Source organism: Akebia trifoliata, chromosome 3, assembly GCF_017979445.1.
Source record: "Akebia trifoliata isolate Shusen 1 chromosome 3, ASM1797944v1, whole genome shotgun sequence".
NCBI classification, from domain to species: Eukaryota; Viridiplantae; Streptophyta; class Magnoliopsida; order Ranunculales; family Lardizabalaceae; genus Akebia; species Akebia trifoliata.
Genome location: NC_141377.1, coordinates 58,867,220 through 58,879,614, shown reverse-complemented (window position 1 = coordinate 58,879,614; position 12,395 = coordinate 58,867,220). Strand labels below are relative to the sequence as shown.

Genomic DNA, 12,395 nt, shown 5'->3' with positions numbered 1-12,395 from the left:
TTTATGTGAAATTGTCAAATAACAAAATTTTCGAAAAATGAATAAGAAGGTGCCATGTGACATCTTTTTAAAATGATAAAAGATCCACAAGCCAAATTGATATACTTTTAAACTTTTCAAGATAAATCCCCAAAGCTCGTAAAAGGGGTTGAGATTTATATAATAAAACAAAATGGTGGTCTCTAGACTATTTGTCGCCCATAAAAAGGGTTGAGATTTAATATCACTATGAATTTCAAGTAAAACGTCTGCACATCACATGCATTAAGTAAGTGAATGAACATCTTCACGGGTGGCCTTGAGGAAATATTGTTCATATTGGATATCGAACACACAAACTACAAATTCTCATTGCTTATTGAATTTATAATTGACATTGAGCCATCTCTTTGAGATTTTATTACCTTTCGTTTTCCCCCTCTTTCAATAATATCCCTTCAACTTTATTATATTTTTCTCTTCTACATGCTTCCAAAAAAATTATTTAACTTTATATATTATCTTTCTCTTTCTGCCCCGTTAATAACAAAATGATTCCCAATAGGGAAAAACTTTAATTTTCTCATAATTGTCATTTTTTTATTCATCTGATCTAAATCACAATGCTAGCATAATCCAATAGATATTCTTAAAATCGGATTGATAACTGATTGTCGATTCAATTCTAAAACATCACTGTTTTACAAGAGCTTTATTGTCACGTCAACTTTTACTAAGAACACCCCAAGATGTGTGCTAATTAATTTCATATGAATTGGAGTGCTTTTAGAAAAAGTTGGTGTGGCAATAGAATCACTCTCATAAAAATACAACCGAACTACGGTTAAAATAAAGTAACTTAAGGTTAAATCCTGATTCCTTCCTTCCCACTATTTCCTCTTCCCAAATAAATAGCTATCTCGCATAGAAAGAAATTCAAATTTTGAAATTTAGAAAGTGAAGATGGCATCGAGAGGAGGCATCAAGGGTTTCTACAAACAGAGGAAGAGTGGTGGCATCTCCAAGTCTAAGTCCAAAGCCACTCCTTCTTCATCCAAGAAAGCAAGTGATGGCTCTGATCTTGCACAACCGACGGCTCTGATCTCTCATGGGTCTCTTGATCTCGAAGGTCATCTTCCCCTCTCTCTCTCATGTGCATCATACGGCTGATTGTTAGGGTTATTTTTGCTACAGTTTGTACTTGCGAGGTCTAGGGTTTGTTGTTTTTCAGGGTTGTTTTCTTATAGATTGCAAGATTCAAAATCTGATTGAAATTTCTTAACTTTTTATTTATTATTATTATTTACAATTGAAGCACTTTTTTCCTCGTTTTTTAATATCAATCTTGACTTCAATCGAAGTGTGAAATCTTAAGTTCAATGTCAGGTTCTTCTCGTTTCCTTCGTAGATGAGACCGAGATGTCTCCGACGAGATAAACCATTCAACACGGTTTACAATTATTTATTTCTCTCTCTATATATTTATAAATGAAGGTGGTATGTAGAAATGCACGTGTATCCGAAGGATTTATTTGTTACTTAAAATATTAATCAAAAGGGTGATTTTGAATAAGGGCGCCCATGAACTATTGAAAACTTAAGTTTTACCATAATTAGAGCACCCTAACCCATGTCGACATGCCTCTAAAAGATTTTTTTTTTGCCTATGTCGACATGTTCATGTTGAAAAAAACAAAAACAAGGTGCTTTGATCAGCTGAGGTGCCCTGATCCTCAAAAAATTTGTTGGGTGCCGTAATTAATAATTGGGTTGCGTATAACATGGGCCTGAGTTTAAATGTTATAGTAGGGGCATTTTTGGAATCCCAATTTTGGTGTTGAACCACTTCTATCACGCCTTCTCTCATTATATATTATAAAACAAGGTAGATTAGAAGATGTTTAGCCATAAAATTGTATTTTGTTTAGATAATAAATATTTAATTTAAAAAAAAAATTAATTATTTTAATATACAAAATCCCGGTGACTTGACTGAGTTTGATTGACTTGTTCAAGATTTTCAAAATAGCATCTGAGTCATTTTGTTTATCCCGTAAGATGGTGTGAAGCCTGAGACACGGGCGGATTTACAGTGGGGGCACTTGCCCCCACAAGATTTTTCAGAGTCTATGGATTGGTGAGGCCATGGTGACAAATTTTAGTGGCGGATAAAAATTCTGCCTCTATTGCCCCACAATTTTATGTTTTTCACTCTTAATTGCCCCCACAACTATTTTTTTCATCTCGTTGGTGAATGATATTGAGATGACTCGGTCTCGGACAAGGTTTGAAACCATGACTCATACTTCTTTTGAATAATCTATCAATACCCATTACTGTCCAGTTCTTGCTAATGCAGAAGATTGCAACATTTTTGTGTGTGTAGCCCATTTTTTGTTTTCTGAGATGCTTCTTTTTTATGCTCAGTCAAAAGAGAATGCACAGTATCGTAGTGTTAGTTTAGTTTTTTGATGTTTTCAATCTTCTACTTGTGTTAGCATCACACCTTGAAATTTGAATTGTCATAAAATTAATTACAGGAGTTAATATCATGAAAGCTATGGATTTTGGTTCAATGGAGTGGACTTTTCTCCATTTAATTGTTATGTTAAATATCACTTTTGTTGGTTGGGGGCAAGCACAGTGCTTGGAATTTAAGGAACTGAATGGTCTTTGAAATATGACCACAATGTTGTATCATTTTCATATATTGTTCACACTATCGTTGCATTCATAGATTGTTCACACTATCATTGCATCTCGTTCACATTCATCTTCTTTCGCTCTTTTTGTTCAAATTATATCGTTGCTTCTTGTTGTTGTAGTTGTCGTTACTATTATTTTATAGAAATAACATTGCTTTGTTTTGGAAATATGGTCAAAAGTATTATTTTATATCGGCCTCGGGGTGATCAGGACACTTTGGAGATTTATATTGATTTTGTTTTTGTTTTGAGTTGGGTTGTCTCACCATCATTTCAACAAACAAGGACATTTAGAGACTTGGATTTTAAACCATGTTTGGGATGATGGTTAGCTATGAAAATCAAGTTTCCCATATTGTTTGAGATTTTATGTGATGTTTAGATGATCCATATTTTCTCCCTTAAATTATAATTATATACTACTGACACTGTAGGTGCATTCTGTATTCGTTGTTTTTTGAAATGTTGCAAATTCTTACACTCTTAACTGAAAATCAGTCTGATCAAATGAGATTAACATTTGATGGCTAGACAATTGAATTGGGCTGATGTTGTGGGATCTATGATTGGTGTTCTCTTGATGATACCTGCTAATTTGATTTTTGATTCCTGGTAGGTGATTATGATGAACACGAGAACATGCTGAGACAATTTGACATGAACATGGCATATGGGCCATGCATCGGGATGACTAGGTTGGATCGATGGAAGCGTGCGAATCAGTTAGGTTTGAACCCACCAAAACATGTGGAAGATCTTTTGAAGGGAAGTAAGGTTGGATTGGAAAGCTTATGGGATGGCCGTATTTAGAACTTATGTTGACAAATTAGCAAATTTGGTATGTTTTGTGTTCATGACATGTACAGTCACTAGCTGTACTGCGCTTTGTATTTGAACTCTTGGACCTACTTTATGGTTCAACGACACTTCTAAATGTATGGTTGTTTGCTACTTCCTACCTACTAATCTTGTTAATCCAATAATTGAACTTGGTTTACATTAAGTTTTTATTGAATTAGAACTTTTAATTGAGTTATTCTAAAATGCTCATGTCCTTGCTTGATGCAGTTGAATTAGTTTATAACTTTAATTTTCTCACTGACAAAGTTTAAAGTTTACATCTTAAGGCAATGCTTTGATTGGAAGAGAAATCGAGATGGTTTTGACCTAAACATTCCGAGACATTTTGATAGTCTAAAACATTGAATGTTTTTGAGTCAATGATTCGGTTAGGTCTCATAAAAAAATATCAGAATGTTTTGCTGAAACATCTCAAAGTAAAACAGAACTTTAAATCTTGCACACTAATATCAACAAGAAGCCAAAGTGGGTATCATATTTATCTAGTTTCAAAGATTGTCGTGTGTGGCTTTTCTAACTCAAATCTTTGGTAGCATTGTCGATTTACATCTAAAACATCATCATTTTGCATCAAAGTTCATCAACGTAAGGAATAAGAAGGGTGTGTTGCGTTTGATTAGGTGGAAAATGGGTGGGAAATTCATTTTTCATGTGTTTAATTGGATTTTTACATGGAGATGAATTTTCACCCTCATCCCAGATCTAGAAAAGGTTGGATTTCATTTTCTCTTCTCCTATACATGTACCTGTGGAAAAATGACATCCACCCCCAATTCTCACCTCCCTAATTAAAACCCTAACTCTAACAATAATCTTCTCCTTATTCATCTTCCCAACCACTATTACCACTGCCACCGATCATCCACCCTCTCTCTCTCTTCTTCTTCTTCTTCTTCCCCCGCTGCTCTGTTGTTGTTGTCTCCCCTGCTCCGCCTCCTTCCTCAGCTACTCTGTCGTCGTCGTCTTCGTTGCTCCACCTCCCTCTTCTACTTCACCCCTCTCTCTCTCCTCCACTTTCTCTTTGATTTTTTTTCCAGGTTTTTTTTAGATGTAATCAAATACCATCTTTTTATTTTTTTAGATTATAAATGCTCATGGGAAAATGAATTCCACAATTCAATTACACCTAGGTAAATGTCATCATAAAAAGAGTTAGTTTTAGCTTAATTGATCAATTGACATGAAACTTGATGGATTTAACTCAACTTAATAAGATTTTGAGGTGATTTGACCTCAATTTAATGGAATCTACTTGATGAGTCAAATTATCAACTCGATTAAGTTAACTTAAATTGAATCAAGTTGAATTAGAAACTTAACTGAATTATTGAATAATGTATAATATTTTTTATAGAGAAATATAATATATTTCATCTATTCTAAAATACAAAAGAATATTTTTTTGAGTCTTTTCTAAGAAAAATATTTTTCACCATTTTTTTTTGGAAATGTGTAGTGGATGGAATCTGGTTGAAGAGTAAGGTTTTGCGTAGGGGTGGCAATGGGTCGGGTCTTGTCGTGTTGAGGTAAGGGTATTATGAAAATTTACCAAACCCAAACTCAACCCATTTAAACTGTTTGAAAATATAAACTGTTTGAAAAAATTCTTATCTTTATTAGAAAAAATAAGTTACATTTCCACCACCGAAAATGAAATACCATAACTAAAAATAAAGTCACACAATCGTAAACTAAGTTCAATGGTAAAAATAACTTTCCTTTGATTTTTTTTTTCAAACTTCATAAAGTTTGTCCTTTACAACCATGCGGCATCAGATCATGTTTCGACTGCCATAAGGTGATGTGGTTAGAAAACTTTCCTTACTAACTTAGTAAGGAAAGTGTTTTTCATTATTATTATGTTTTGCTAAGAAAAGTGTATTTCATTATCACATAGACATAATAGCCCTACTTAGTAAGGGTCATTTTGCTTACAGGCATCACCATATTAGAAATCAAACACTACATGCCTCTGTATGTCAATAAAAAAAACATATTAAAAAAAATATAAATAAATAACTTAGTAAGTAATTTTTTTCTCTCCCAAACTAAAAGCTTAATCATTAATTATTTAAAAAATATCTTAAAACAACCTATATATTTTATAGAATTAAAAAAAATAAAATGTACTATAAAAAAGTTCAAGGAAATTTATGTAAAAAAATGGATAAATTAAAAAATTCTTAAATAATTATTGATATATTTAAAACTACGTGTTAATGACAAAATAGCTAAAATAATTAAACGTATAAAAATGGGTTAAGCAGGTTGTGCCTCTAATCCAAATCCAACCATTTAATAATCATGTTAGACTCGTTGACACTAATCATGACCTAAACCCAATTAGACTTGACTCAAACCCACTAATTTCATGTTGTTCACAAATAGTGTTAAGATTGCCACCTCTAGTTTTGAGCACCTGAAAAAGTCCAACTAAATAATGATTTTAACAATATTATATATTGTGTTAAGAGTCTTTGTTACTTCGAAATTAGAAATGAATTAGAAATAAATAAAAATTAATTTGAAAGAAATCCTACCATTAATAGGAAGTATCCCAATTTATTAAAAACGAAAACAGCACACTTGGTGGCTTTTTCAATCTATCTAAAGGATGGTTGGTTTTTGTGGAAGAGAGTCCAGTAATTTCATTACTAATCCTCTTACCATACAAGGGCTGTAACAACAATTGGATTTCCGGGTTATGGAAATTGGTAAAGAGTATCTTACTCTGGATTGTCACGGTGGAACCACTCCCTAAGGCCTAAAAGATGTGAAATCCTTTTAGATCTTCTTGTCCAAAAATCCTACTCTCAAAGATTATGTTGCGATGAGATATGGAGAAACTGGCCTTTGTAGAGCAGGAGATAAGAAGTGGACTACCGCGCCTACGACAACATCATATATTATAATGGGCAATTCTATGCTGTTGATTGCCTTAGAGAAGTTTTTGTTCGTGATATTACAGATCCTTCACCAAAAATAATTACAATCAGTCTCTCTCTCTCTAAGATTGTCAACCGAATACTCCCAACATATATGCATATATACATTTTTTGCTGATAGCAGGGTTTGCTCTTGTCTATTAAAACAACAAATCCTCTTCCCTCCTGAAAATTTTGGCCCCAAAATTGAAGATAATAGAGCAAGGCTATGATGCAGAGAGTGGGATAGGATTCATGGCACTCTGGATACGCTGAAATGCTGTCTTCACCCTCTCCTTAAGACTATCGTTTTCACTTTCAATGTCTCCATTCTGAACATCAAGATATGCTACATTCCCATCGACACTGATCACAAGCTTACCATGCTCATTGATTTTAACATCACCGAATAGCGAAACCAACAATGAGTGGAGCACTTTCTTAGTTGTCTTTCCATTTTCTTCCTCTGTTTCGACTGCCTCTATTGTTACTTTAGGCATTTCTCGGCTGATGTTCAAAACCAAAGCAACAATGGAGTCTGAAACCATGTCACTAATTGGGTCCGAAGCCCACGTTACGGAAATGTGCTTCTCTGACTCCTGTTTCACCGTAGCCCGTTCGTGCACCAACAATGTAGGGACTTCCAAGTCAACAACCGGGGGAGACTCTACACTCTCATAGATCTGTCTAAGCTGATGCTTTATCACAGTGAAGGCACCAGAATAAGGGATAGAAATCTTCTGAGTGATGTTTCCTGTTGATAGCTGTGAGAAGACGGGGAGATCATCGGGTGCCATTGTCTGATAAGTGAAACCTTTCTTCACCAACAAGCCACTAACTGTATTCCCAACTTCGGGGGTCTTTTCGGCAAGTCTTCCAACTGTTTTGGCCATTTTCTCAGAGTTGAAGTACATTTCAACAGATTGACAATTCTTTGGAGTGATAATATTGGTGTTCCCATCAGCAAACAAGGTGATGAGCTTCTGTTTAAGCCTCCCCATTTCATTGGCTGCTCCGTGAACAAGGATTATGTTAGGGGGCATTAGCTCTTTCAAGAACGAACTCGTTTGTGAATAATCGGCATGGGCTGAGAAGGAAATGTAATGGACTTGCATGTTGAGAGGGGCAGTGAGGCCATTCATGAGTGTGACTTCCTTAGGTTCGCTGATGATGGTCTTAGCCAACGTTCCTTCAACTATGTACCCGGGTAGGACACATGAGTTCTTCTTATCAGAACACCACTTATCGAATAGTTGACGTGATAGCCCACTCTGGAGCCCACCTGGACTTGCCATAACAACCGATGGGCCTACATCATCAAAATTCTCGATGCTCTTCAGTGGTGAAATGTGCTTGAAGTCAAAGGGGTTTGAGTTTGCAAACTGATTCCGGATCCTATCGTTCATGGCATTGATGTAGGTTTGGTAGACCGCCATACACCTCTTGGCGAGAGGGGATGCATAGTAGATTGGGAAGTTGTGGAGCTCAGGGTGGTTTGACCAATATTCATCGAGAATGAGGAGGAGCTCTTGTGCCCGTCCGAGGGCGTATGCTGGGATGAGGACACGACCCCCTTGAGAGATGGTTGAGTGGATAACATCGGTGAATCGTTTCTCTCGAACGAGCCGGGGCTGATGGATTTGGACACCATAGGTGGATTCAATTATGCAGATATCAGGGGAAAACTGTGGAGTCTCCGCAGCACGAAGGTGTCGGTCTTCTTCACGAGAGTAGTCTCCTGTGTAGAGCACACGAACTCCAGCAATGTCAACCATGAACATGGCAGCACCAAGCACATGACCTGCGGTGTAACACCAGAAGCGTATTCCATTCACTTCTAATGTTTGGTGGAAGTCAATAACCTGCATAGGATAAATCACATGCAGTCAATTGTTTGGAGACAATAGAATACGAGAGCTGCTATTGGCACCCCAACTTTTACTTATTACACCCCCTGTTAAAAATTTAAAAAAATTAAGTGAATAATTGAGACTAAGTAAAAGTTGGGGTGCCAATAGTCTCTATCTCTTACATCACCAATTAAAATTAAGTGAATAATTGAGAATAAGTACAAGTTGGTGTGCCAATAGCCTACCTCCCTCTCTTTGTTAGATTTCTATTTTTAAGGTTTAGGGTCTTATATGATCCAAATCCTAATTGTAAACAACTACTGAAATTGTTTGAATACGTATTACAATGTTTTGTAATCTTGATTAATAACTTGAGTCAAATCTTTGTAATGTTTGAATATTGTGTTTTAATCTTTCATAGGGGTGTAATAAATAGAGTTGGGGTGCCAATAGCAGATCTCTAGAATAATGTTAAAGGGAAAAAAGGGACTTCAGATGTTTAGAGAAGGTAATAAACACAAATTTTAAAACCACATCCCCACGACTTCAAGTTACATATGTTATATGGTGCAATCCAATATTTGGCAGAGAAAAATGGAAAGAGAGAACCATTAGCATCATACTTGACATGACTGGCCACCAGCCATGTAGAAAAATTTAATGTATGCTGCACTAGTTAACTTAAATGGATAATTGTGCAAGATATATTAATGACAATAGCAAGCACACACCTCGATTTTGTCCATGGACCGAAGAATGTCTTGCTCATCGTATAACATATCTTCGACTGAAACTTTGCTCACTTTTACATAATCAGATAAAAGCAACTTGTAGATGGCCTTTGTCGCATGAGTCATAAAAACACGGCCTTTGAAGGTTGTCTGACATGCATTATCCATACATCAGTTTATGGGGCAAGGTCACTACCAAAAACATTCATTGAATGAAGTTACAAACCTTCTCCAGAAAATATGGAAGTGATGCAGCATGATCCAGGTGAAAGCTGCACATAAACAGGAACTTTTTTGCGATGAATCTCATAAACCAAAACATTGAGAAATTTTTTTTTTGATCAGTAAAGATAATTTTATTGAAAAGAAAAACGAGGGGGGTCGAGGGGACCAACCCAATACAAGAAAATTCTTTTGAATTAACATAAATATATTAGAATTATATATATAGTATATAATTAGGATAAAACAACCTTTCATATTCAAAAAAAAAAAAAAAAAACACGAAAAATACTGGTTTTGAAAAGAGTGGAAGGGCACTGTTACATATTCATCAGTACCATGAGTGAAGCCTTCGATCGAGGTTCAATTAACATATATCAATATTAAGCTGGCCCATTAATAATTCAAAAAAGAAAGGAAAAAAAAAAATCAAAGAATGTTGATTGCCTAAGTAAGCAGGAGCGCACTGGAGTTTTCTATACAAGTTAAAAGCATGGTCCCCTATGCTAGTTAGCGCCTATCAGTAGGGCTACTACAAAGCCGAAGCATGCATGTGACTATCTATTTTTATTGTGGCTGGTCCACTGTGTTGGAAATGCAGCGTAGATGATTTGAAATGGAGCTATGGGTCCTCGTGTTAATTGGCGGTACAAGTAAGGTTCATCAACAAATTACGGGCAAAATACAAATCATGCAAGTTGGAAGAAAAGTGTTAAACAATAAGAGATCCATTTCACACATTTCTGTCCCCAAAATGTATCAGAGACATCCAGTCGGATACCCATGTGGGCACCACAAGCAGAGTTACAAATATTCGTAACAAACTCATATATGGAATTAGACATTCTTGTACATTGTTCTTAGTTTTCCTCATCATAGAGATCATTGTGACAAAAGTGTCAGTCATCAATTTTGACATTACTAATTATGTAAAAAAATTTATCCCTAAGGGCCAAATTAAGTGAAAAGACTAAAATATTTCCATAATATTAGGAATGCTAGGATGAACTGACTTTTGCGATATGGCCCTTATGCTGGGAAGCTCTAGCAAGCCCTAATTAACGAAAGTATGAATGTGGATTAGGGCACCAAAAGCACCTATGTGTTAGCGGTGCGGAGCCCATATCATTTTGGGCGTCATTCTCTATGGCTGACATCTGCGGTGGTCCACTCTGTGCTGGCTTTCACTCATCTCTTACCCTTAAGTGCTCCCCCCCCCCTCCCGCAAACACATGCTCACTCTATGGCAGCTTTCACGGCTAAGGTATCCTTTTAGCCCTCCCCACCCAGCACATGTCCACTCTGTGGCAACTTTTACTCCTATGGTACCCTTTTGTCCCCCCCCCCCCCCCTTTTTTCATTTTGGGCATCATTCTCTGTAATCGATATCCGCAGTGGTCCACTCTGTGATGGCTTTCACTCATCTGTTACCCTTATGTTGCCCCCCTCCTGCAAACACATGCTCACTCTATGGCAGCTTTCATTGCACTGGTATCCTTTGCTCCTCCCCACCCAACAGATGTCCACTTTGTGGCAAACTTTCACTCCTATTGTACCCTTCTTTTGCTCCCCTCCCCTCCAAACACATGTCCACTCTGTGGGGGTTTTCACTCTTATGGTGCCCTTCTTCCCCAACCAGGAAAAAAAAAAACATATATGTCCACTCTGCTTTCACTCCTATTACCCTTCTTTTGGCCCCCTCCCCTCCAAACACATGACCACTCTGTAGCGGCTTTCCGTCCTATGGAACCCTTCTTTTTATCCACAACCCCCCCCCCCCCCCCCCAACCAACCAAAAAATAATAACAACAACAATAATAAATAAATACATGCCCACTCTATGTTGGCTTTCACTCTGATACCCTTATTTTGCCCCCCCTCCCTCCAAGAAAAAAAAACACATACCCACTCCATAGTGGTTTTCAATCCTCTGGCACCCTTCTTTCACACCCACCTTCCCAAACCCACCCACTCACCCCCACAGATGCCCCGTTAGCCCTTTCCCCAGGTAGCTTCTTCTAAGAGAACTTGAGCCGTAGTGCTGGCAATAACACCGAGTTACAAACCCAACCAATACATCAAAATCACCTAAGTGTTAGTGATGCGGAAAGTTAAAACCCATAGGCCATATCTCTTGGGGGTTGCAACAAGTAAGCTCTTCAAAAACATGCTCCCAGTTAGAACATTTCACCATATAGACTATCCAACCCACAATGCTCTAAATTTCAATTGCAATAAACACACACATATACATTTATATATATATATGAATATGTAATTGATTAATATATGCAAAAGGGCACCAAATAAAAAATAATAATAATTAAAAAAAGAAAAGAAAAAAGAGAAGTAATGAGAGTTAAAAAAGACACATACTGGGTAACAAGAAGGACATCAATGGTTGATGGATCGATCTCATCGAAGTACGGCAACGCAGACATACCCGAGTATGCTGGGTGTATCCCACAATCAAACTATCAAACCCAATAATAATAATAATAAAACACAGCAAATTAAATATAAAAAATCCAGCATAAAACCCTAAACCCTAATAATTGAATTATTAAGGAAAGAAAGAGAAAACAGACCAAAACAGTTTTGGCTTTATAAGACATGTAGACGCAAGAGCGACCCACTTCATTGCCAGCCCCCAACGGTGTGATGATGAGCTGATCCCCAACTTCTCTTGTTATAGAAGAATCCCTTCTCTTCAGTGTCTGTGACGATAGCGCTTCTTCTCCTTTCGAACCCATCTCTCTCTCACACACACACACACACACACCCCCCTCAACAATGGTGATTGGTTAGTTGAACTGATAACCGAACCCTAACTAGATTTCAAGACGTTTCCTCCACCCAGGCTCTGCTCTCCAGCAGTGTTTTAAAATCCAATGATACGTATCGGAAGAGTCAAACCATTTAAATCGATTTTAAATGAGTCTGACTAGTCTTTACTAAGATGGGGTTGGCCATGCGGGGCCTCCAAGGGAGATTAATCTGTCACGCTTACGTGAGAGTGTTGATGGGATACTCCCTCGGTTAAATAATAAAAAATAAAAAAAATAAAATAAAATAAAATAAAAAAGATGGTAAGAAGGATGGCGCATCTTGTAGGATCCAAAA

The 12,395-nt window shown here is 36.8% G+C and overlaps 2 protein-coding genes across 4 annotated transcripts; one reads left to right on the top strand and one right to left on the bottom strand.

The window, feature by feature from the left end:
• The first annotated feature begins 871 nt into the window (after positions 1 to 871).
• Positions 872 to 3,687, top strand: POLD4 (polymerase delta 4). Its single transcript, XM_086437428.1, has 2 exons — positions 872 to 1,108; positions 3,301 to 3,687. Exons 1-2 carry the CDS (start codon positions 943 to 945, stop codon positions 3,492 to 3,494), a joined length of 360 nt encoding a protein of 119 aa, XP_086293554.1. The 5' UTR covers positions 872 to 942; the 3' UTR covers positions 3,495 to 3,687.
• Positions 3,688 to 6,434: 2,747 nt separating this feature from the next.
• Positions 6,435 to 12,183, bottom strand: LOC147408419 (cleavage and polyadenylation specificity factor subunit 3-I-like). 3 transcript variants are annotated; one of them, XM_086437425.1, is made up of 5 exons: positions 11,861 to 12,183; positions 11,649 to 11,746; positions 9,277 to 9,322; positions 9,051 to 9,200; positions 6,435 to 8,331 (listed from the first exon to the last, which is right to left on the bottom strand). In XM_086437425.1, the coding sequence occupies exons 1-5, from the start codon at positions 12,023 to 12,025 to the stop codon at positions 6,697 to 6,699; spliced, it is 2,094 nt and encodes a 697-aa protein (XP_086293551.1). In that variant the 5' UTR covers positions 12,026 to 12,183; the 3' UTR covers positions 6,435 to 6,696. The 3 variants fall into 3 exon arrangements, with proteins under 3 accessions (XP_086293551.1, XP_086293552.1, XP_086293553.1); XM_086437426.1 differs by having other exon boundaries at positions 11,649 to 11,724; positions 11,861 to 12,002; XM_086437427.1 differs by lacking the exon at positions 11,861 to 12,183 and having other exon boundaries at positions 9,277 to 9,339; positions 11,649 to 11,721.
• Between the last annotated feature and the right edge of the window lie 212 nt (positions 12,184 to 12,395).